The sequence below is a fragment of the Argopecten irradians genome, chromosome 2, assembly GCF_041381155.1.
Source record: "Argopecten irradians isolate NY chromosome 2, Ai_NY, whole genome shotgun sequence".
Lineage (NCBI taxonomy): Eukaryota > Metazoa > Mollusca > Bivalvia > Pectinida > Pectinidae > Argopecten > Argopecten irradians.
Genome location: NC_091135.1, coordinates 36,360,559 through 36,387,370, shown reverse-complemented (window position 1 = coordinate 36,387,370; position 26,812 = coordinate 36,360,559). Strand labels below are relative to the sequence as shown.

At 34.0% G+C, this 26,812-nt stretch overlaps 2 protein-coding genes across 4 annotated transcripts in view; one reads left to right on the top strand and one right to left on the bottom strand.

The window, feature by feature from the left end:
• Nucleotides 1-1,964: 1,964 nt before the first annotated feature.
• LOC138315330 (S-adenosylmethionine-dependent nucleotide dehydratase RSAD2-like) lies at nt 1,965-15,158 on the top strand. The gene is made up of 7 exons (XM_069256267.1): nt 1,965-2,451; nt 4,226-4,387; nt 9,498-9,634; nt 9,928-10,020; nt 10,599-10,748; nt 10,988-11,020; nt 11,768-15,158. The coding sequence occupies exons 1-7, from the start codon at nt 2,040-2,042 to the stop codon at nt 11,930-11,932; spliced, it is 1,152 nt and encodes a 383-aa protein (XP_069112368.1). The 5' UTR covers nt 1,965-2,039; the 3' UTR covers nt 11,933-15,158.
• The window catches only part of LOC138315329 (scavenger receptor cysteine-rich domain-containing protein DMBT1-like), a 46,176-nt gene continuing 29,005 nt past the window's right edge, over nt 9,642-26,812 (bottom strand). For 2 of the 3 annotated variants that reach the window (XM_069256266.1, XM_069256263.1), the window contains 13 exons: nt 26,512-26,668; nt 25,729-25,916; nt 25,145-25,295; nt 23,893-24,065; nt 22,349-22,505; nt 21,624-21,811; nt 20,396-20,546; nt 19,898-20,070; nt 17,916-18,072; nt 16,373-17,190; nt 16,032-16,182; nt 14,490-14,562; nt 9,642-14,040 (listed from right to left, as the gene is read on the bottom strand). In XM_069256266.1, coding sequence (XP_069112367.1) covers nt 16,929-17,190; nt 17,916-18,072; nt 19,898-20,070; nt 20,396-20,546; nt 21,624-21,811; nt 22,349-22,505; nt 23,893-24,065; nt 25,145-25,295; nt 25,729-25,916; nt 26,512-26,668 — 1,757 coding nt within the window. In that variant the 3' untranslated portion in view covers nt 9,642-14,040; nt 14,490-14,562; nt 16,032-16,182; nt 16,373-16,928. The remainder of the gene's footprint in view (nt 14,041-14,489; nt 14,563-16,031; nt 16,183-16,372; nt 17,191-17,915; nt 18,073-19,897; nt 20,071-20,395; nt 20,547-21,623; nt 21,812-22,348; nt 22,506-23,892; nt 24,066-25,144; nt 25,296-25,728; nt 25,917-26,511; nt 26,669-26,812) is intronic. The other variant, XM_069256265.1, reaches the window with a different exon arrangement.

Here is a 26,812-nt window from a genome sequence, read left to right as displayed (position 1 = left end):
AAACGTCTCCATCTTTAGTCAAAACAAGCGCCATCGGGCTATTAGACATCTACGCCGAGGTTGAACGTAGAAAGCTCATGTTCTTCAATAAGCTTCAATAAACTTTGTGTTGAAAATTATCTTTTCGATTAGACTGTGCTCCTTTATATTCGGTGATATAATGATGAAAACATAAAGTTTTGTTCACGATATACCCATCATTGCGGGAAATCTTAACATCTCATCCCTGTTGCTAGACTATGTGTTCGATGGATTTTGTCCTTTGCGAACAACATGGAAGAACTTTTGCAGAAAAGCAGTCGAGGATTTATATCATAAAAAACTGGCAAGACGCTATGATATCTTATAAAAGACTACAGACATACAGTCTAGAATACCCGAAATATACATGGAAACTTGCCGAACTGTTTAAATTATCATATCGTCATGAGAAAAACACGGTGACATGTAAAATATGTAAGAAAGAAACTGAAAATATAACGGTTCATTTTCTAGTCCAGTGTCCGGCACTATTCAAAAGTCGCGATGCATTATTAAAGCTTTTAGTAAACGTATTAGACGTATCGGATTACGTAAAATTCGACCATTTAACTGACGAAAAACATTTTTATTCTTGGAAATTCAAAGGACATTTACTTGGACCACGAAAAGTGGGCTTTAATGATGATGAACATTGCTGAAATCTGGTGCCTACAGTGATCTCAGAGATGAACACTCTTCTATGATTTTGTATATACGTTGTTGTTTTGATTTGATGTAAACAAAAGATATGATTGATGTAAATCTCTAACCAGAGGAAATAAAGAAATCTATCTATCTATTTGCAAATAAATAATTTGAACATGAAAATGACTTCACAATGATTTCCACAATTTGTTCAATGAAAATTACCGACAATATTAAAACAAAAAAAAAATCTTTGAGAGTACTACATTTATGCCTCAATCTTAACTGAATGATATTTAAATTTCTGTCAATAAAACTAAATACTTGGTTGATGATATCATTATATTAAAACTTAAAATGTAGCTATCGGGTATTCTTGTTCAGTGTCTTCGGTGGCGTGTTTCAGTAAGATAGCACTTTAACAAGACCAAGAGTTCCACTATAAAAGAAGACAAAACACGAATATACCGCAGCCTCCCAAAACATAAAGACATTCACACACAAGAGGTCGTCCTCAAATGACCCTGGTTGTTAATAGAACCTTAAACCTAATAAACAAAACCAAAGCAGGATGTACATAGGTATATACTAATCTGACGTGTATTATCTATAACAAGACATGATAACAGAAGTAGGACCTTATCAGATAGATACAGGTGAAAGAATATTTGAACTATGCAGTGTATGGCGGCAGGTGTTTTTAAAGCAAATAGCGATTACTTTATCAGAGTATCAAGATCTGTTTCTGTACTCATTGTACTTTACAGAACTCTCCATACAAATCTATGTTTGTTTAAATTTCGAGTTGGGCTTACTATTATGTTCGTATTGGTAATTTTTACAACATGTTCTTATTATTTTGCCTATTGGATGTCTTGTCGTTAACTTATATTCATGTTATACATCTAGTCAATAAAATGACTTGTCGAATATAAATATGACATAAATAAAATAACAATGATCAACAATAAGAAGTTTTATATACGAGTTATTGTATACTGTACTAGGTTATAATGGATTAGGGTATCTAATGGTGTAAATATTCTTTAAAGTGATATCAATATATCAGTACACATGGCTGCAAGCTTATATTATATACAGTCAAAATGCATTTGTACATATATATACCGCCAGCTTGTAACGAAATCGAAACTAGTTTAGGTCTACTAGCTAGACATCTATGAAGTGTTCCGAGAAACTGTAACATAAGTTGTTCCAGAAAACATTGTTTTATCGAGAAACCGAAACAAAAACATCACCCTGTTCGCGGAAAAAAACTGGTAAGTTTCAGTGGATTTTCCGCGCGGAATATTTTGATTCTAACAACGAAGCGGCATTCAACAGAAAGCTTGAACAAGACGCTGACTTTGAAAATGGTCAGGCTTAACTTTTTATCTGATATTTGTGACCACGATAAGGATTTCACATCGATAATCGTAGTTGCAGTATTGACTTTTGGTATAGTTGGCTACTTAGTGTTTTCCAGACATAGAAAAGGCGAAAACAGAACATCAGGTCATGATAAAGACATTGGACGACGGGTTCCTAACGACCAAGTTCAATCAATATACGATTCAAAAGACAGTCCGGGTGATGGACCTTGTACTTCATCTGATTGTACCGCATCATGTGAAGAAATGGCCAGCAAGATACCGCTGAGTGTAAACTATCACTTCACAAGGCAGTGTAACTATCAATGTGGGTTCTGTTTCCACACAGCCAAGACCTCTGCAGTGCTGCCTCTTGCGGAGGCAAAGCGTGGATTGCGCATGCTCAAAGAATCAGGTATGATTTCCGGTTTGTTGTTTTATTAAGATTTCCTTTGGCCCAAAATTGAATATTATCATATCTTTATCAGAGGAGGTAAACATATAATTAAAAGTAGTAGAATGACAATTTCCAAATTAAATACTGTTTTTAAAAGACCTCTTTTGGAATATGCTTGTGAAGTTTGGGATGATTGCAATAATTAAAATTCCTTTTAGAGGCAGCCAAAATTGTAACTTGTCTCCCTATGTTTACAAATCGACAAAGTTTATATCATGAAACAGGATGGGAAACATTAAGCAACCGTCGAAAGCAAGAACACTAACGCTATTTTACAAAATACATAATAACCTTACTCCTTCCTATTTACACGACCTCATGTCTGATCCAGTACATACCGTGAGTAATTTTAATTTAAGAAATCTTAACAATAACTCAGTTACAAGGACCAGATTAAGCATTTTTGAAAAATCATTTATACCTAATAAAATAAAACTTTGGAATAATCTCGATATTCAAACGCGTTTTTTTTGTAATTCTATTTCAACGTTAAAAACAAAATTTCCTATAAAGGGGAACGTGCTCCCAATTTCTACTCTTTCGGTTACAGAAAACTGAATATAATTCATACTCGACTAAAGCTATCATCGGAGACCCACGGGTGACCGCACTTGATAAGTGTAGCGGAGTGTAGTGCGATCACCCGTGGGTCTCCAACGATGAACTAAAGAAAAAATATAGCGAATTACATTTAAACCAGTCTCCTCTATGTAGATGTTCACAGACCATAAAGACTGTTGAACACTATTTATTATCATGTCCACTATTTGTTGTCTATAGAAACTTATTGTTAAATAACTTGAACTTGATTGATATAACTGCAGATCTGTTTCTTTTTGGTTCTGATACATTGTCTTAAACAGTTAACACTTTTTTTCATTCTTTCGCGATTTTATTCCCTTTCTAATCGCTTTGATTGAATTGAATTATATTTTACCAGATTTTATTTGAAATTGTGGTCGGTTTGACACAGTAAAACGCGTCCGCATTCAGAAGGGAGCATTAGCTCGGATTTAGTGAAGAATGGAACTGCAATGTGGTGCATACAAGATGAGAGTAATAGATATTTTATGACACGGTGCTTTTCTGTATTGAGTGTTTCAGAAAGTGCCATGTAGACTGCGGTCTTCTGTGTCAACCACCGACCACCCTTTTGTCTAATTTTTGGTCGTTCAAATATATATTTACCTATTTTAATGACTTCCTAACCAGCAGTTCGTAATTTTTCATTTCTGATACATATTCTAGAAGTTAATTCAGTGGATCTTATTTATATTTACTGTTGAATGTATCTGTAACTATACTTTGAACAAAGGTGTATTACTAATTTTCGACATTTTATTCATTTAAAATTTAAGATTGATTCTGTACTTTTCAGTAATTAGATTTTATATAGACATGCGGGTACAGATAAATTTCATTATGCTTGAAATACATTGTAAATTCATTTTGACTAATATTTGTATATACATTGTATCATCATTATTTTTACGGTAGAAGACGGATTATAAGTTAACAACTTGTGTCTAATCCCATATGCATATAATGTGCAAATAAAATGTTTAAATCAATTCACGTAAAGAAATTATTACACCGTTGTTTTAGTCAATCAGAAACAAACGTTACAAATGGCGACGCCTCTTTTTCCTTTATGTGATACATTGTTTAAGCCAATGGAAATGCGCGTTACAAGCAAAATTTGATAATTGTACTATCTTATTGGACGTTCTAGGGATGGAAAAGGTGAACTTTTCTGGTGGAGAACCATTCATAGTACAACGTGGATCTTATGTTGGAGAACTTGTTATTTTTTGCAAACGAGATCTCGCGTTACCTAGCGTATCTATCGTTAGCAACGGAAGCCTAATCACGGAGAAATGGTTCCAGAAATACGGTAAGTGTACTGATTTCTTCTGATTGATGGCCCGAAACATTAACGTAATGTTTTGTTTTTTACCTGCTGTTTATGTATTTAAACCTGTTGACATATTTTCGAGAACCTAGAACTTATAATGGTCTGCCTTCAATGCATGTATGGTGTTTTTGGAGACATTAGTGTAGTCGGATTTGGTTTCCTTGTCATATGGAAATTCTTGCCTAACGTTATTTCATGGCTAAATTGTGTATCCCGCGACCCGCCAGAGATGGAGCTTTGGTTATATCTCTCCTTGACGGCAGCTTGTATTAAAACATTTTTGCACAACGATTTTTTGAGTTGTTATTTATCTTTCTGTGTAAGTTATGCATGTTATTTAAAACTTCATAAATCGCCTATTTTAAATAGTTTTGTATATCATGTTTTACGGTTTTATGCAGATCATTCAAACTTGATGCCTTTCTTTTTTGATCTATTATAGTCCGAACAACAGTTAACAGTTATATAAATATATTTTTCAACAGGAAATTCAAATTCTTTCTGCTTTTGTAACCACGGCGACTAATTTAAGGGCAGAAAACTCTAGACCTACCGACGCCGAGCTTTTATAGTGACCGAGCTCTACGACGGACGGTGTTTTAAAACATACAGGGGTATAACAGACAAAACAGCCCATTGATTTTCAATAGACCAGTGCTGAAGTTTTGGAATGTACTATTACAACTGCTGAATCAAATTTGGTTATCATGAATTATAGCCAAAGAATAGGATCTCGTATACTAGTAACATTGAGCTGGAAGAAAAAGATTGAGCTGGAAGAAAAAGTTCAGTGAGTCGCAATGGAAACATCCTAGTTAGGATTACCTGTCGAACAGCATTTCTATTTGGACACATTTATCAACAAGTTTTCTACTTCTAGCAAAGATAGCGTTTTGGGAGACCGCGGTATGTTTTGTGTTGTCTCTTTGTAAGATAGTGAATTCTTTCCCATTTCATATGGGGCCGCGGTGGCCGAATGGTTAAGATGTCCCGATATATTACCACAAACCCTCCACCTGTGGGGTAGTTGTCAGGTACTGACCGCTGGTGGGTAGTTTTTCTTCAGGTTCTCCGGGTTTCCTCCACTATGAAAGCTAAAACGTTCTTACATGACCCTGGCTGTTAATAGGACGTAAAACTAAGCAAACCAAACCAATCCCATTGTATAGTGTTATTTCACTGCAGCAAACTACGAAATACATCGAACAATACAGTCACAGTATACGATAAATTCGAACATAAAACGACCATGTTTATAACTATGGGACGTATCTGCAATGGCACAAAACTCAGGGTTGGATGTTCAGTCGAAGGCTTAAGGTGTGGCAGCGTCAAGGAGACGTTACGAAGCAGAAATATATTTTTCAGAAGTACGAAAAAATTCTTGTGTTTTGTAATGACACATACTGATGCCAACCTAGCATTTGTTGGAAAACATAGACTTAAATGATATAACCAGTCTACTGTTAGATGTACTCAACAAACTTCAACAAAATTAACTTGATAAACCCACAAGTGATATATACACATGTAAACATAATTGATGATAATTTATATATACACATGTCAGAATGTTTAATAATCGAATTTTCGTCTGGGATGACACAGAAATATGTTATTTCATAGCTTCTACAGTATCCACACATTTGCACTGTTAGTGCAACAGTTTGTGTTATATATTTCTCCCACTTCCTTAGAGGCGCCTCAAGGCCCATCGTGTATCTTATAGTGTACCATTCTCTGCATTGTTATGTCATGGCTACTGACGACCTGGCCTATTAATGAAGTTCTAATGAGGTTAGTAAAGAACCTTGTTGCATCTCTTTATTTAGAACCCATTATAGATATACTGTAGTAAAGCATAGTAGGACGACAACAGTACAATTAAACAAACATCTCTCGAGGGCTTAGATGAACAAACTTAAAACAAGTACAAGTATGGTGGCGTAAAGCAATAACTTGCACAATGAAGCGGCTTGAACCAATTATAAAGATATTCTCTAGATTACGCCAGTTTTACTTTGAAATGAGCCTAAGATTACAAATTTGCAATCTACAAAGTCTACATACAATAGATTTCGTATTTACAGACACCAATATATGATCAAAAATCTGATCTGAACACTAAAGTAACTTAACCTAGATTGTTATTATGATTTCATGATGACAAAATAAAAACAAATAATTAATCATCAAAGAAGAGAGTAATTCAGAACGTAACAATGTTTACGTTTTTCCTTGTAAGGGGTGTATAACATTTTTTTTAAATTAAAAAAAAAAGAACAAAAAGAACAAACAAACAAAAAAACAGGGGTGTATTACAAAAAAACCCAACCAGTACTACAACTCACATTGACAGAAATATTGTTATTGCTTAGACTATTTAAAAAAATCTAATGATGAATTAAACATTAACAGCGAGTTGCAAACTCACATAAACACACTCTCATTGTGCAAATATCTTGGCTGTAATTCCAGCATGAATTGAAAATAAATATACTTTAAGCACTACATAGAGTTAATATAGAGCTTAATTTGTTTAACGTCACATTAACTGTTAGGATCATTTAAAGTGGTATATCAAATTTAGGAGGTGGAGTAAAGCCAGAGTTCCCTGAGAAATCCACCTACTAATGGTCAATACCTAACAAGTGTCTTACACCGGTCAGTTTAAATAGTATTTATTACATTACGAAAAAGTAGCAGCAGTGATAAACTGACAAACGCGGTTAGTCATCAGTAGCTTGCCGATGATAAAATCGCTGATGTGTGGAAAGTAAATGCTGTGAATGGATACATGTCATGTGTGCTGCAGGAAAAAACCCACACTAATTTCCTAACCTGGCATGTTATGTTGCTACATTAAAAATCCAGCACGATTATACTATTTTTATATTGCGTTTTAACTGAATTTCCTAGCAATCATGAAATTGGTGTGGCAAATTAGAGTGCTGATAAAGTGTATCAACCCAGACAATACGAGCCTGGAGAATATGGAAGCAACAATATACAGCAGAAACCACGAAAATATGGAAGAGCGAGGAAAGATCAAGTCTTGACTTGAGTAGTGTTAGGCCAGCGCATTGGCCTCAGTGGGAAAAGAAGTATTCCTGTGAAACGACGCGATATATTTGTCCTTTAATATGATACTATAATTATGACAATGGGTAAAGATTCCGCAGATTACATTAATTACATGTCTCTGTACAGGGTATCCCATAATTCATGTTACTTGATCAAAAAGAGATAGCTTTTGACATACATGAGCAAAAAAAAAGATTGTTATAGTATATGAAGGCATACAATCAAAAATTTTTGTTGCTTGAATAGTATGTAATAGTTGATTCTGCTTAAAAGCATTGACGTCATAATGACGTCACCAATTATGACGTCACCACTTAAAGGACAATGGCACATCAAGAGGACATTATACAAGTAATGAGAAATGTTCCGTATGTTGTAAGACATGGTGATTTTATGTATCTTACATCCAATTCCTCAACAAATCAAATCGTTTCTATGTGAACATTACGAGAATTACAGTTTACAATTAACATGACTGACATTAACTATTTTATGACGATGCCTCTTATCTAGATCATTCGATGGAAATCTGTTTTTGGTTTATTTTTTTTGTGTGTGTTTTATTTAATTCTTTAAAAATGCTGATGTTGTCCCACAAATTCTATCATCATTCACAATCGCTGAATTTAAAATATTCATCATGAATAACCTGTAGTATTTATTTTTTTCTTTCATAAATGTCAGGTATATGAACCACTATTAAAAGGTATTTTATTTTAGCTTTATTTCCCCCACTGAATTAAACCATTAAACTGGTTATTATTCTAGTTAATATCATGTTCGTGTTCCATCAAGTTTATTTTTGTTTTAATGACTCAGTAACATTTTATTTCCAATTTATTTTTAGATATTTACATATCCGTTTTCTCTTTGCTATATTACCTTATACCGGGTATAAGGTATAAATCGTTTTCGAAGTGGTTGCTGCACAAGAATACTCACACACCGGATCACTGACTTCCACATGTAGTCTGGATGCGTATCTGATTAGGCCTATTGTATCCGTTTATACTAGACATTTTTAAATCAGTTATCGGGATAAATGGATTAAAAAGTTATTCGACTTTGCCGGCTGTTATATAAATCGTATAACGTTGTAAAAAACGAAGGTTTATTTCATAAGAATATTAGTTTTAAAAGAAATAGCTGTTCTAAATGTTCATATTAGGAATGCTTTTTTTATTTTTTGATGTTTGATAGTGTGCATACCGCATTTTTTGCACAGACATTTCAACATAACGAACTCATTATTTAAAATATCTGTACAGTTTACACACCAGCTAACAACTAAAAGTAAAAATTATTCCATAGATTATATCGATATACAACAGTGAAACTTTTTCTAATACAGGTACGTATATAGCAATGGGGGTCCATTTTCAACGTTACACCGGCGTAAAAGTTTGTTATATCATCGTAAACATTAGAAATCCAATACCCTTCTGAATCGTAATCGATGAAGATATAATAATTTACGCTTGGTAATATTTTTAGTAAAATGTTCCTATTTTTCCACATAAAAGCATACATGTATATTAAACTGTATTTTTAATGATTTTGACAAATTTTGCAAACGTGTAACTATTAAACTATATCATATATCAAAGAATCTATTATCTCATTTCCATCAACCTTTTGAACTAACACTACCTAATGATCCTCTCATTGTGTAAGGGATCCGCGCTGCTGCTGCTGTTTCCTTTTCCTCATACATCTTTGAGTCATCTATTCCTATTCTTAAACCTTGCAGCTATTCTGTGATATATGTGTATACTTATAACGAACTATGCTTAAAACGAAGTAATTTTGTTGGTCAGGTTCGTTATAACCATGTTTTACTGTATTACTGTCGTTATATCTATCCCTGGAATATTTCATAACAAAAATATCTTCAGGCCTAATTGTTTTCTCCTGATTTGCCTACATACTTTTGACAACTAGGTGATTTCTTGTTGGTTCAATAGACGAATAATTTGACACGTTTTGAAAATCTTGTTAATTCTAGGTGAATACCTTGACATCTTGGCGATATCATGTGACAGCTTCCATCCTCAAGTAAATAAGGAAATCGGTCGCTACCAAGGTAACAAGAACCATCTACAGAGCCTTCAGACTGTCCGAGACCTCTGTAATATGTACAAGGTGTGTATAGCGAACAGATAATCCTTTATTTCTTTTATATTTTGGTTCTTTCCTATTTCTAAATTTTTATTAGTTGATATTGGCATTGAAAACCTTTTTAATTGTCAACATTTCCTATCTCGAACTCCAGATTTATTACACATCATACAAAAACGGTATAGAATCTATGTAAATTAAGCCCAGTTGTTTTATGTTACATATATTTTGATTGGTTTTCACTGTAAAATGAAATCGAAGTTCAACTTTATCTAGTTACATTTAACCAAGCAACTTCGACATATTTCTCCGAACAGGTGGCGTTTAAAATTAACACAGTCGTCAACACTTGTAACAAAGATGAGGATATGGCGGACAATATCTTACACCTCGCACCGTGTCGCTGGAAGGTAAGGCTCTGTGACAGCGAGTTACGTAACCTTCATGGTAATGAGTGGAAGGAACACATGGTGAGGACATCACGACTTACTTCGTATCGTATGTCGACTGAAACTGCAAAGAAAAAATTAATTGTATTCTAATGTATTCCATATGATATCATTATTGAAGATGAAATCCTCAGTAAGAAAATTGATTGACTGATCAGATATACACACCGTGGTTATATAATGATATAATGATGATGATGGTGTTGGTGATGATGATAAGATGAATATGATGGTAATATGTTTGAAGATTTTTGAAGATATGATGATGATAATGACAATGATGATTATAATGATGATAATGAATGAATGAAAGAATGAATTGAAGATAATGATGATGATGATGATGACAATGATGAAGGATGTGAAGATAGATTGTTGAAATTCTGTTTAATTTGTATGACCAGAAAATGCTTTGAAAAATAAACAATCACAAAAAAATGTATTTTTGTGGACATGTATTCCAGTAAGTGTATTTGTTGACAAGTATTCCAGTTAGTGTATTTGTTGACAGGTATTCCAGTTAGTGTTTTTGTTGACAGGTATTCCAGTGTTTGCTGATTGGCGGTGAGAATGCTGGGGAGAACGCGCTAAAACACGCGGAGACGTATGTTGTCAGTGATACTGAGTTCCAGGCATTTCTAGACAGACACAAACACGTACAATGTCTCGTACCAGAATCTAATGAAAAGGTTACCAATATCACAATTATTATTAGTATTAAAACATCAAATACTTATTGTGTCACTACACACACTTAGTATAGCATCATGCCATTAATATTTATAAAGCTGTCATAGAATAAACTTAGATGATTAAAGAATGAAGACATTTTATATTTTTGATACGTCGTCTGTCACATGTCGTTATAAAACGTCAAAATAATATTATTATATATGCTAATATAATTTTTTATATGTTTGTATTCCAGATGAGAAACTCGTACCTGATACTGGATGAATACGTAAGTAGAACCACCTTTGGAAATGTAACTTTGTCCTCTTAATGCATACTTGTGTTGACTATTTAATCAATATGTTCAGCACTGGTCTCTGCTGGTAGTCTTCGTCAAAACAGTCTCAGGAACCCTCGCCTATTAGCATTTTTAAAATGCCGAACTAACGTAATAGCATATACAAGGCAATGATTGGTTGAAATAATTTTGTTAAATGACGGGTGCCATCTATAATTCAGAAAACGCTGAAGACCTTGTTCTAATGTTCTTTCATCTGCAACTTTGGCCTTATGTATTCTATTTTAGACGTTATATAAAGATTTCGTTTTATGATGGCATTCTTTGTTCTTTATCTGTGGCATTTTCCCATCAAAATCATGATGAAAATCTATTATATATTTTATTCAATATTTGAGCATCATACATTGTCAACACTTTTTTGGTTTCTTTTTTAATAAGTCTTATAACACATATAACTTTTTCTACCAGACTATAATTTTCTGTGTAAAAGAAGCGTGTCGGTGTTGTTTGTACGTACAAGTAGTGTTAAATACGGTCTCTGTCATTCAGTTGAAAGAGCATACTTCTTTTGGTTCAGTGAACAGAGCCGTAGATTTCCACGCTGAAGACCCTGGTTTGATTCCTGGTCGGGGTACTCGATAGGAATCATTTGCATTTGACCTTGTTTTTTTACATCTTTAATTTCTTCTTTTGTACCAGAAGTAAATTAAGTTTTCAATCTTACTTATTTTGTAGATGAGGTTTTTAGACTGTACACGAGGTTCTAAGGATCCTTCTAAGTCTATTCTGGACGTCGGTGTGTCATATGCCCTCATGTTTAGTGGATTTGACGAAGCCATGTTCTTCAAAAGGGGCGGGAAATATGTTTGGAGCAAAGCTGACATGAAACTTGATTGGTGATTTTTAGGATCAATCACTGGAGCAATCTCCTAGATATTCCAAAAGAAAATATTTATTCAAGCATGACAAACAAATTTATTCGCATTTTCACATATTAATATTGTATGATGTCTTCATTTTCTGCAACTTATTGAATTTTTCAACAATTTAGTCTTGTATTTTCGTTGGTGGCTTACCGTTTTTACGGTGATTCAATTCTCATATATGAAAGTTTTACTAATCCACTACAAAATACTTAAAGAGAATAATCGGTACAAATGGTGTTAATATATATTCGGTATAATTTCTAATGTAATTGAAAAATAAATTTTCCCTTAACAATCGCTCTGCATGCGAATAAATGAATTTATATTATAAGAATCCTAAATCGTCTTCCCAACAGTCTAAGTCCGTGCTGACATGTCCATGCAACCTCGCTTTCAAAGAGTTAGGTGAATTTATTTTTTGAACTGTGCTAAATTTACACGGGGCTTTTCCATGATTTCCATGGTCAAAACTGAACAACGTTACCAGAACTTGACAGTGGTTTTGATATGTAAGGACTTTTGAAAGGTAAATTAACGCAATTAGACTGGTTTTCTTTGTTCGAGTATTCACTTTAATGTTACTATTTTTTCATTTCTTTATTATTAATTATGGTTATTATACTTATTTTTTATGCTATTTGATAATAATATTAACGTACGATTCCATTGCTTTTCAAGAAATCGATACGCAACGTCAATGTTTCTGTTGTAGCGTCACTATTACGTTGGGTTTTTGCGCCATTTTCGTTTAGTTTTCATAGTGGTACGCAAAAAATAATTGAACTATCAACCAGGCCGATTTAGTATGAAAACAAAGAAAAATCAATTATTACAAACAAATAATTTCTGAAGTTACTTCACAGTATGCTATTATGATACTTATTTCACTGTTATAGTGATGTAATTTACATTTGCAAGCTTATGGTTGTATATGCAAATTTTAAACCCTTTTGTTATAATTATTTTTCATAAATATCAACAATAATCCTGATATTCACACAAAAATCGCTTAAGCATATTGTCATATAAATATCTTGGAATTTTCGTACAACGACATTTTACCACACAGATCACCTTTTTAAAGAAATTTATGTATATTTTCTAGCAATATAATGCCCACGCAAATGCACTACACAGAAGAGCTTACACTTAAGATGTAATACTCATAATTTCTCTTCCTGTATTTTACTTGTAAAAAATCAAATTTTATAAAAACATCTGTTCACAGTTAGTTGACAATGAAAGTTGATCATAAAGTTGATACACGTTCGGCGAATTAATATTGATTTACATATTTTATTTTTCTATTATTTGACATTCGAATGATTTTCAATTTGGTATATTTGATATTGAAAATTTGATGTTCTTTATGTCGTATTTTTGTAACTTATTTTGTGTGCTGAAAATAATAATTTGTTTTGTTGATCATGGTTAATATTGCATTTTGTTATTTCTTGCGTAATGTTATACACTTAATCACTTGTTTCACATATAGATATTGGGTAGAGTTCAAACTTCAAATTACGTAACTCGAGTTAAAATTATCGCCGTTTTGTTGAAACACGTACCGCTCGCGTTAACTTTTAGAGTTTCACGTGAACTCGCTCATAGTATCCTTTTTAGGCACTCACCTTGACTTTATCCTATTTAATTGAAGTCATTATTAAAGACGATTTCCATGTGTTATGATGGCTAAGGGTGTTGTTGGAAATTGACGTGTATCTTTTTATTAGCATTTCTTTTTTGAGCTGCTTCACAGAAAATATTCTCAGAGTTATACATAACATGGTAATGTCACTAGGTCACCTTACACTGATATTACGAAAATGAAACAAGAAATCGCATTTTAAAGTATTATCTAATTTACTTATGATTATTTAAAAGTGTATACAAGCTTCTTCAATGGAGTCTGTTGGCCCAAATCGAGTTAGAAGTCTGACTGTGGGAGAAAACCCACGTGGTCGGGCAGGCTACAGCAGGCTTATTCACTTATTCACTTTCGCCTGGAGAATCAAACAGCACTGTGACAACCGACCACCCGTTTGCCTATGGTCCACTCTGGAAGGAAGGCTCCTTTGGACACTGTAACCCATGGCAATATCAAATGAGGATTATTTCCGTACACTTATCACACACATATACATGAAATATGTTTATATTCAACCCTAACATTAAATATACTGTGCAAATATTGACAAACAATTAATTAATTTATAAAGGATATTTCTTGTTTGTTGATGAATTGCAGTTATATTTCATCGAGAGGGCTTGAAATTTTGATATAAATTATGCACAACACGAGTGAAAATTGTTAGTTTCCTCATCACGTGATTTTTACTCGGGTGAAATACCACATATATTTTTCCATAAAACTTCATATTTCACTCTGAAAAAATGTGACACGTATTTATTTATTTCTGTTTTCGTATGTCATATATATATTTATTTTTATAATTTTATGAAACAATTCGTTTCTTCGTATTTCAGGTCTATTTGTTCAATATATTTGGTGATAGACAATTTAGGTGTACCTTCTCTATGCTTTCAGAACCGTAATACAGGAAATCCCAATTCCATGATCGGTAACTGTCAAAGAGGTTTCACCTGTAAAGTAAACGAAAATCAACATGTAAGACTAAATCGACGAGAGGTTGAATTTATGTTTCATACACCTTACAACTAACCGAAATAAATCAAAACACAAATTTCAGGAAATTGCAAGATAAGAAGTCTTTGTGATGATATAAAATGTTACTTTCTTTGAATTTGTGTGCAAACTCTGATATGATCATAGCTAAGCACATAGAGAGATATAACTCGCATTATGTTATTTTCGAATTTGATAGTAATTTCCCACACAGGGAGATGGAACGATATTTGGGAATATTATCGTTATCGTTGTATGGAAGCTCTATCTTATATTCAAAGGAAAACTAAAAGGCACTAATCCTGTGTTTTAATTAGAAAACATGACAGCTGGTTTCAGGAAGAAGGAACTGTATGGTTTCAGGAAGAAGGAACTGTATTTTCAATCTTTTGGAAACTTTTAACCTAAACTTTAAACTTTACATAATGTACATATCACACATGAAGGTATGGGGCTTTACTGATTCCGCGAAAAGGTTGTTGTCATGCGTGTTTACGATACAAATAATGTATTGTTTTTATATATGTAATATGCATTAAATCGTTTCATGTTTTTTCTTTAGTTATTTTTGTTCTTTTCAAAACAAAATTAATCATATGAACTAGGTAATAACCGCGGGCATAAAAATGACTGAAATTACTCTACTTTGACTAAGCGAGTCGTTGATTGGTGGAGCGATGATTGGTGGAGTAATTTCCACTGGAACACATCCTAGACATCCAGAACGAGAACACTTTCTAGACAACCAGAACCAGAACACATGCTAGACAACCAGAAATAGAACATATTCTAGACAACCAGAAATAGAACACATCCTAGACAACCAGAACACATCCTAGACAACCAGAACCAGCACACATCCAAAAACCAGAATGAAAACACTCTAGACAACCAGAAAGAGTTACGGTACTTGTATTGTGAAAAGTCTCCAGTATTTAGCTGTTTGTTTATATACTGTTCTTGCAGTCTCATTATAAAATCAGTTTTTTTATTATAATTGCTTATGTTACATGTTATGAATATGAAATAGAATACATTTGCTAGGCTTAATATTGATACAAATGATCTCAAGATTTGTCCTGTAAGTCGTAAACGTAATAAAAAAAAGAAAAACCGAAGATGAAATATTCATGATTAGAAGTAATGGAATTATGCGGACATACTATTGTGATAATTCTAGGTCTAATTTGCAAATGTAATATTTAATGGCGAGTACATTTTTAAAAATTATGATTAAGATGCCGATGATTTTCTTTTTAGAATTAACTACGGGAGTCTAATATGGATGCTATTGAAGGTAACGTTCTTAGATTGTTATGCAACATGAAATACAATTATAAAATGTTTCTTTGTAGAGGAAATGCCATTCATAATCCTGTGTATCTTTGTAACATGTTTATTATTTGCGGTAATACTTCCAAATTACCTGAATGCATTTCTCATCCATCCATACCTTCCTTTTGTCGTATCGGTATGACCACAGCATAAACTAAGAATGGTGTGTTGTCCATTGACTGGAATATGCTTCATTGGCTCTATGTACAAGTATCATTGTCACATTTTGCAAATGTGCTAAACTGAAATAGGAAACGTTAGTCACTGTATTTAAACAAGTTTTTTATGGGAAATGGATAAAACTTTATCAAAGCTTAGTATTGAATCTTATATTATTAATCAATGCAAATATTTAAAGATCTATGTCATAAATTTACTACATTCAACAAAATTTAAATTATATAATAAGTTGAAATAGGTATCATTGCTTACCTTGTAAATAGAGTCGGTATGGATGAGCTGTTGTTTAAGGAAAATGTCTTGGGAGGAAAATATCTCATTCATTCAATGAATCTAATCTCATATGCTAATCCATACAAATGCATTTTCATTCATACAAACAAACGTAAATGTAATTATACATATAAACATCACATGGTACTGGGACACCACGTTAGGACACCACAACAACATGACGTCATCAACATACACATAGACAAATAGACATTTGCATATGGTAATTGTTTACATCATATGTATTTAGACACCATGATATCATGACAGTACATGACACCACAATTACATGACGTCATCAGAATAACAATACAAGATCAGGATCAAACGATTGTATATCTGTTTATCAATGTAGCCATGTGATATGCTAAAAGTGTTGTGTGTCATATTGATTTGATTTCAGCCATTTAAGACAATGTAATTATACTTAAACTGAAAGAAAAAAAGTAGAATTATTTCATACAAGGTAAATAAATGGGTAAACATGAATATATATATAAATTTACTTGATAATTTGTATACGAGTAGAAATAAGTTAACCGAATTTATTGATATAATAGAGCAAGACTCTATCACTCTTTTTTTTAGTATTACTGAACAAACCCATGGGACCGGTGCATTTGACGAAGGCGCAATCCTGATAGGAGACCCCAGCTCCATAGTACACTCCCCAGCCACCAAAGGAACACTGCGCTAGACTTGTCTCTGTTCCGATACAATCTATCGAGTCCATCCAGGTTGGTTTTGGACGCTTAACCCCTTCAAATCGGCATCGATATTGATGAGCCGAACCAGTGCTAAAATAAGTTTCACCTTATATTTGATTTGTGATTATCATATTTCATATGTTATACTCATTTCTATTGGTTAGAAGTGTTAAAGAGTCTATGACAAATGTCCTTTCGTTTTAGTCCATGTCTTCATAAACCCGAAAAATCATCAACCTAGTTGAACACATAGCAAATGCCCATGTTGACTTCGTGCTCGCAGCTAAGACGTGAATAACTTATAGAACCATTAGAAATAACAGATACATGTATTGATAATTGTTGGGAAAAGGGAGTTATCAGAACTTTTTCAATAAAACCTTGAATTTGCCAAAAATGTGAAAATGAAGCACTTTGATCTTCAAAATTAAGGGGGTAATGGGTAATATATGCTGTTATTCTGAGAGAATAGACTATGTCGACTGTATATAACTAATTTGTAATTAAAGAAAACACTGTTTATTTCAATCCTACAAACAGTCATACTTCATATTATCAGAAACAAGCCTGATTTTTTTACTTAAAAAGACACAAACATGGGAATTTGCTTTAAAAATATCACACAATTTTCACGTATGGAGAATATTCATATCCTTCATAATTGCCACAAATGAAAGCGTATCAAGTGCAGTTACGTTATCCGGAACAAATAAAGATCTGCTAGCGGTATGAAACGAAGATATCTGTGTCTGATTAGATTACAATTACACATAAAAAAATCATGTACCTCATCAACAAACTGGCCACATACATACCTGTATCCGAACATCCTACACGCGACATGGGCGTCGTTCACCTGCCAACTATTGTGTCCTACATAACCCCAGTAGCCACCATAGAACACCTCAATCCACCCTGAGCTTTTGTTATATCCGTCCACTTCTACTAGGCGGAATTTTACGTCCGAAATATCTAAGTAAAACAGGAACATTTCATTAGGACAAACCTTTATTATATTGATAATGAATTTTATTTGGACGTGGCGTTTTGATGACTAACGGCCGAGACGGTACAATGTTTACCTGACTAGCCCTTCGTTATGTCATTGCGCGGCGTTTGTCGTCCTCAGTCCATCCGTCCGTCCGTCAATATTTCATTTAAATCGCTATTAGTCATAGAGCTCTATATGGATTGTAACCAAATTTGGCCAGAAACATCCTTGGGGGAGGGGAACAGAGTTTGTATACATTTTGATTCTGTCTCCCGGAGGCAAGAGGGGCGGTGCCCAATAGGGGAAATGATAGTAAATTAGATTAGATTAGTTGGTTTTAATGTGATATGTCAGAAAAGCCCACTGCAGTGAAATGTATGTGAAATGTTCAAAGTCACTTGCTGTCCACCATCACACACTGTGGTCGGACAACTTTTCTGCCGAACCCTGGCCCTGTTGTATGTTTTTTTTTGTCTAGAACTACTCAAATCGCTCTTACAAGTGTGTTTACGTTATTGGGTGCATGTTCTTGTCTATACATAATTTTATCAACTCCTCAGTAGTAATGTATTGCATTTGATTAATGGGTACAGCATACATGTTATACCTGCTTAATCGTATTGATCAATCAAAATTCTTTTTTACAATGCCGTGGAATTTGTCAATATTTTTTGTTGTATGTTTCATAAGGATTGTAGAACAATACATTTATGTCATATTTTGCTTCGTGTTATGTAATAGAATAAGCCTCATTAAATTGTCCCTTTAAATCGGTACTTTTCATAGAGTTCTGCGTGGATTGTAAACAATATTGGCCAGAAACATTCTTTTAGCTCTGCTTCGCCCCCGTGGGTGGGAGGGGTGGAGCCCAATAGGGAAATAGAAGTAAATAATTTTTATCGCTAAACGTCTTAACGTCCTGCATGGATGGTAACAACATTTGGCCAGAAACATACTTTGGGAAGGGGAACAGAGTTTGCATAAATTTTGGCTCTGAATCCCGGGGGCAGGAACTGCGGAACCCAATAGGGGAAACAAAGGTAAATCCTTTAAATTACTAATAGTCACGTAGTTCTGCACGGATTGTAACCAAATTTGACCAGAAACACCCTCTGGGGAAGAGAAACTGAATTTTTATAAATGTTGGCTCTGTTGGTCCAGCCCTCTGTTTCAGCAGAATCGAAAATCCCCAAAGTTAAGTTTGTTTACAAAAATATCCAGACATAATATACATGTTTCAATTGATTTAAAACAAGTTCAAATTTCTTTTCAATGAATTTAGTGATATATCAGCTCACAACACCCCTTTTATCAATATGCTTTCTTGTTTAAAAACAGAATGTGATTTAAGAGTGGATTCACTAAATCCTGGACTTTTTCGTTTTCAATATTTTCATATCTTGATCAAGATATTTTACAACAGGGATGGGTAGAAAGGACAGTATCGTTGTTTTGCTTTACGATACGCTCCACTAAAAGATCAAACAACTTTCCGTTCGGGGTCACCTCAGAATAACCCCTATGTTTAGCCAATCAGCGTGTTGCCTATAAAATGTTCGATGTGGTTGCTTCTCTCGGAAGTATGAACAGCTACTAGCACGTCCCGAGATGTTCTAGACCAGGGTTCGTGCTGAGGTGACACCGAAGGGGAAGTTGTCTAATTTTATTTCGATTGAGTAGTGGCATCACATGGTTGCATTCCCCTTATTTCAGGACTCCTAATAAAGATAAAAAAAAACTTTGTTCAGGGGCTTGGTGAATTACTATATTTTATCTATCTTATTTATGTCTGGGTAATATACACACCGGAATCGTTGAAGCATACGACTCCAACATCGTAGTCATGGGAACAATAATAACCCCATCCATTAAAGGAACAATGAAACAGTTTAGACTCCGTGCCAGAACAACGAACATCAGTCATCCAAGTAGTCCCAGTGCCTACTCCAAACACACCGTAACGGTAAGCAGAACCTCGGCTGTGGAAATAGAAACGGTACTTTCATTGAGATCTTCCACGAGAATAAATCAATTTCATGTTCAAAGTAGAAAAAGAGAAACAAGGAATTCCGAAGGATCTTAAAGTTGACATTAGAATGATATGTATCAGTTAAATTTTGTTTGCAAACTTTTGTAAGAATTCGCTATGCCTATATTCTATTCTGTGGCGCAATCAACCAGCTTCAAACTCCGAAAATGTCAAGAATAAATGTTGATCACTTTCTTTCAGTCATGTTGAAACGATCGATTTTCCTGAAAGAAAATGTCATTAAAAGAAGATAGCATGATGTATACGAAATGTACCTGTATCCAAGCATCCGACAGACAACTTCAGCATCATTATTGTCCCAATTTCTGTCACATACGGCTCCCCACTCTTTATCATAGTACACCTCAACGCGGCCAGAGCTGTTGGAAAACCCACCAACCAAGCGGACGGCGTGATCCTGTACGTCTACATCATTAAAGAGGGACAAAAAATATCTGTGTTGAGTGAATATCTGAAAACACTTCGACACAAATAACAAAAGGTCATATGGTAAAGATAGATTCCGATTTCTTTATTCGGAATGTTTACTATCGTGAAAATGTTAGTTGCAATGTTTCTTTCATTGTTGCAGTTGCGTTAATTACCAAAATGGAAATTGAAATTCATTGACAAACGTCACACGCGAGATATTGTCGGTACCTTTCTACAGCTTGTATTACGATGACGCAACGACTGTAGTAAATTGACAACCATGTCGCACACAATTACTCAATAAACAATTACACATGTGTTTTCATTGTCTATTAGTAGAAAAATAAAGGAATCAAAATATTCTTATATTATCATACAATTATGGATTTGGTGCTTACAACTTTACGATCCAAAACGGAAATAATATTCCTTATGTTTATGGAGAACAATCGATAAACGCTATACATGGTATTGTATTTGATTGTTTAAATTTAGTTTTTAATATAACAATTTCAAATTAACTTTTAACATAATTTAATATGTATATAACTGAAGTTGTTCAAAGCTATCAAGTTTTTGTATTAAATTGTCAATGAATATGATAGTGTGTGTGAAACGGAGTTGTCAACCTTCTGCTGAATTGTCTCCCTTGATATGTATTTATTATAAAACAAATATTTAAAAAAAAATATAAACGAAAATAAACGAGAACTCATCTTTATAAGTATATCGTATATTTATTCACTACCAATGCCTTTAGAAAAGAACGCCCATGAGACAAATGCAGAAAATCATTACTAATATTCTACTATATGGAGTGTCGGCCATTTATACAAGGTTGATATAGGTTTTGTTATTGCATGTTGTAAATTCTGATATTATGTTTTTTAATTTCATGTACAAATTACATGTATACTTAACATGTATGTATTAAAGGTACTTTAAGATGTTCCCGATGCAAATTGCTGTAGTTTGGTTGTTTATGAAATAATTACCATTGGCTTTTTAAAAGCATTCATCATAATTCATTTTGAATCCGTTTTAATGGTAAACATATTGATGAAATCCTACCTGATTGACTGAGGCAGGACACAAAGGCAGATATCAGATTGGATGAACGGTACGAATACCCCCATCCATCAAACGGACAGTCGGCGATGGTCACCTCTGAACCATTACACTGGACATTGGCCATCCACGAAGGGTGTTGAGGGTAGTCTGTGTCTATGTAGTTATTTATAGATCTTCCTTTTCCAGTACTACAGATACAAATAAATCTCATTTACTTGCATTTTGAAATTTAGTAGTTTATCAGTAATATATTGTTCAGATATCATCTTTATCCCTGTACTAAATTGTTACATTAGTGAATCTATTGAGGTCAAAATAGTGTTGCCCGAAGGAGAGAAATCTATAATTGTAATGCCAGTACTACAGATACAAATAAATCTCATTCACTTGCAATTTTAAAATTTCTAACGAGTAGTTTGTCAGTAATAATAGTTTTCCTTAGATATCATCTTATTTCATTATCTTATTAATATTTCTATATTAAATGGTTATAAAAGTGAATTTATTGAGATCGAACAAGAAAAATCTATTAATGCAATTTATTTAGTGATGATTTAAAAAACCTTTTCATTAAGCCGTCACACTGCTTAACACTGCTCACTGGGACAAGAAAAACTTATTGTTAAAATGACACAAGAAATGTGTATGACAGAAATAGCATACTTTTTATATATATTCAGCGTTTGTTCAATAGGTTTACATAGACTATTGTTATCAATACTTACCTATATCCCAGCATCCTACATACGACGTCAGCATCTTTATCGTCCCAGCTGTTGTATATGACATATCCCCACAGACCGGCATAGAACACCTCCACACGGCCGGATCGGTTGTGATATTCTGATACTTCAATAAGACGGACCGCCACCTCAGACGCATCTAACATGGAAAGATAAGAATTAATAACGTCTAAGTACAAAGTTTGTTTTGAATAAATCGGTCTTCATTGGTGTAATTGTTAAAAAAGAAAAGTTTTTTTTGTTTCATTTTGTTTAACGTGTATCAATCAATATGTTTATTATCCCAATGCATATATACGTCAATGCCGCTACGAACAATTTCTTGTATATACTCTTACATATATACTATACAATTCTGATATAATTTCCCCTATACGTAAATATACATATTTGTGGTTCAAAACAATCATGAAAACAAAAAAAAAGTTAGGAAGGGAAAGTTTGAAAAGTTATAAGTTCATTTATTTTGGTCGTATTTAGCATAAACATTGATCTCTACTTCAATATTATCCAACATAATAGTAGAAATGGTACCGTTAAAACAGATACAATACAGCATAGCGTTTCTTTCATAAATTGTTTTTCGCTGTATCTTACACTTGTGACTATGTGATATGGAATTTATCAAACGAGTTCAAAAATTTTATATGCCACGAGCCTTTAGGCGAATGACATATAAAATTATTTAACTTTCAACATCTGCTATTTAATTATCTGTATTGATACCGACATCTACTGTTTAATTACCTTTATTATATTTATATGACTGGTGTTTTTGCTGTCTTTTGATTGGCCGATACGCTTCTCAGAAGTATTCATCAACTGCGATATCAACCCCGAAATGGGCGGCGAAAAGCACGCGAGGTTACTGGACTCAGTCCAGATACCTCTCGCGAGTCCAGTAACCTGCGTCAAAAATAGATCGAGGAAAACTCCCTTGAGATGTGACGTCATAATCACTTTTGACGTCGAGTCGTACCTAAATATAGCGTAACCGGAGTTTCCATCATTCAATGACGTCGGGATAGTCTATTGTGACGTCATTATTATATTCGACAACATGTATGGCGGAATGCAGCAAGTTTACTGCGATCAACGGTGATCAACAGAAATGAACTGCAAACTTCAAATTATGGAAAACGTTCATAATTGCCAGACGGGCTGCAGTTGATACAATATTCCGGTTCTACCAGTCTACCAGTCTACCAGTCTACACCGTTATTTAGCAAGAAGCAAGAAGCATTAGCAAGAAGCATTTGGATATTTACCATTAATACTACATGTAACTACTTTCGTAAACAGAAAGTTTTCAAATACCATCCTGTTTTTTCACCCTCGTAAATGATATCACCCTCGGCCTCCGGCCTCAGGATATATCACTTACTCGGGTTGATAACTCAACGTATCCACCTGAAAATAGGTCGATAATTGTATAGTATTGATACCAATATCTACTTGATAATACATACCTATTTTGTTACCGACATCTACTTAATTACTTTTATAGATACCGACTGTTCAATTACCTGTATTGTTAAAACAGAAGACACCGACATCATAGTAATGAGAACAGGCAGACCCCCATCCGTTAAATCCACACTCATACAGAGTTGATTCTGTTCCTGTACATTCGAGATCAGTCATCCACACCATCCCCGTACCAGGAGGGAAGAAGTAGTTGTAGTAATTGACACTCTCACTGTTAATAGATAGTTTTATTCGATGTTCATCGTATAGCACTACTGGGGTGACACCTGTAGAATGTCACAGACGAAATGTAATGTAAGTAATGTAAAGGGCGATAAATAAATTCCTTGGAAATAGAAAATAACATTGACTCAAATAAAAACTTCAAACGGAAAACAAACTCTGAAGAGGGAGGTGTCCAGGCATACCTCATAAATCATGAAAAAGAGTCCTCCTAATGGGAAGATGGATTTGCGAAAAACTACCCAGATTGTCGCAATACATTAATGTACATATGTAAGTATCAAATGTTATAATGTTTCAACAGAAAATTGTGTAAAATAGTAGCAAAAACATTTATTTGCCATTACACCATTAAAAATAATATAAGTTGATACACACTCAAAACAAAACAAAAAAGAAGCAGCCACTGCTGTTCGAACTCGAGTGTCTACCCATCGTCTGCTACGTCCGAGGAGGATATAAAACAACTTATAAACCATGTAGATTGTTGGGGCAACACAGTCCGGTAATGTTCGAGATCATTCTATAGATCTTTTGTTTGAAATGTACCTAAGTTCTCAATAATATATAGTCCATTTAAAAAAACCCCATTATATTATAATGTGCTTTAAATTGAATTATAGAGTGTTCTGCGCAATATCATGTGCCATATTTACTTCCGTTTTCAACACAGGGTAAGGTACAAGCTTTTCATTTATTTTTGGTAAACAGGGAAAAAACATTTATTTTTGTGAAGTTACTGAAAAAAGAATGTTTGTTATGTGAAGACAAAATGATATAACAATCAATAAATAGCAAATGAATTATTGATCAACTATTAAACTCTTAGGTACACAAGATCAAGTGCCGGCATTGTACTCAAAATGAAATAAGACGATCAAAATTTTGCTTTCAAAGTTATAGAGAGCGTTGATTGGTCAGTGAATCAAAAAAAAGTTTACCTGCCGAGCTGTTTGGGACATTATATGGATCGAAAAAATGCCGTTACTCATTTTTTTTCTAAAGTATATTCGGTACAGCTTTTATTGAATTAATATCCTTGTTTTCGCTCTACGTTGAGCACGTTACCTGTATCCAAGCATTCGACAGACCACTTTGGCGTCATTGTCATCCCATCTACTCGAACATATGGTCCCCCACTGTCCGTCATAGAACACTTCAACTCGACCAGAGGTGTTAGAAAATCCTTCCATCAGCCTTACAGAAAACTCTTCCACATCTGTAAACACAATACAGAATTACTTTTGAATCGGTTCCATGTACATGATATTTAAATATTGTCAATATAAGATGTACTTACATAATTATGCTGGTAAATGTATTACTGGATATACAAGTCCGGTTCAAAACTTTTGCTGTTACAGTATAATGTGTCTAATCCCACCCTTGTCTTATCCGAATCCATATGATTTCCGTCGTATGACATTGTTCCTTCAATATTTATAGTATTTAGAAAATGAGTGATCTGAACACCTAGCTATACAGACCATAAATGTTGATCCCAGCGACTTCCGCTTCAGACAAGTTACACTGAACATGTATATACAATATACTTAGAACTAGTGAATTATTCTCGCGTTCGTCCTACAGTCATCATAATTGTGTTTAGAGTCGTTCAATTGGTGAAAAAAAAACTATTGATAAAATATTACCTGACTGATTGAGACAGGATACAAAGGCAGATATCAAATTGGATGAACGGTACGAATACCCCCATCCATCAAACGGACAGTCGGCGATGGTCACCTCCGAACCATTACACTGGACATTGGTCATCCACGAAGGGTGTTGAGGGTAGTCTGTGTCTATGTAGTTATTTATAGATCTTCCTTTTCCAGTACTACAGATACAAATAAATCTAATGCACTTGCATTTTGAAATTTAGTAGTTTATCAGTAATATATTGTTCAGGTATCATGTTTATCCCTGTACTATTTTATTACAGTAATGAATCTATTGAGGTCAAAAGAGTGTTGCCCAAAGGAGAGAAATCTATGATTGTAATCAATTTTGTGTTAATGTATAGGAACATATCAATTTAGCGGTCACAGTGCTTAATGCTGCTGCTCACTTGGACGAGCAAAACCAAAGACTACTTCATGGTAATATGTTAAAATATCACATGAAATAAAATAGCGTATTTACCCATTTCTACGAATAGGCAACAGCATCCCTTGTATGTGCTATACGCCATAAACTGACAAGCAGCAAGCTCTGTTCACACAATCAAATAATGCAACAAGGATATGGCGAAAACTTGGCTCATCTTTATGGGAAAAGATGGCCGATATGTTTTATTACTAATTATCATTCAATTCAAAGTTCCCAATAAAATAAGGTTTATCAAAAATTTATTAGTTAAGAAGGTGCGGCTTTAGTTATCATGTCAGTGTTTGTTCAATATATTTACATACATTATTGATATCAATACTTACCTATATCCCAGCATCCTACATACGACGTCAGCATCTTTATCGTCCCAGCTGTTATATATGACATATCCCCACAGACCGGCATAGAACACCTCCACACGGCCGGATCGATTGTGATATCCTGGTACTTCTATCAGACGGACCGACACCTCAGATGCATCTAACATGGAAAGGTCAGAATTAATAACGCCAAAGTACAGAGTTTGTTTTGAATAAAACGGCCAGCATCAATTCGTTTTGATTGTTGATTATTTGTTTTAAAAATAAACTGTTTAATTACCTGTGTTGATACAAACATCTACTG

Bases quoted from the DNA above. Each gene is read 5' to 3' on its own strand.
- LOC138315330 (XM_069256267.1), top strand. From the start codon at position 2,040: ATGGTCAGGCTTAACTTTTTATCTGATATTTGTGACCACGATAAGGAT. The intron at 4,388-9,497 runs GTAAGTGTACTG...TGTTAATTCTAG, and splicing joins GAAATGGTTCCAGAAATACG to GTGAATACCTTGACATCTTG. The intron at 10,749-10,987 runs GTTACCAATATC...TTTGTATTCCAG, and splicing joins TACCAGAATCTAATGAAAAG to ATGAGAAACTCGTACCTGAT.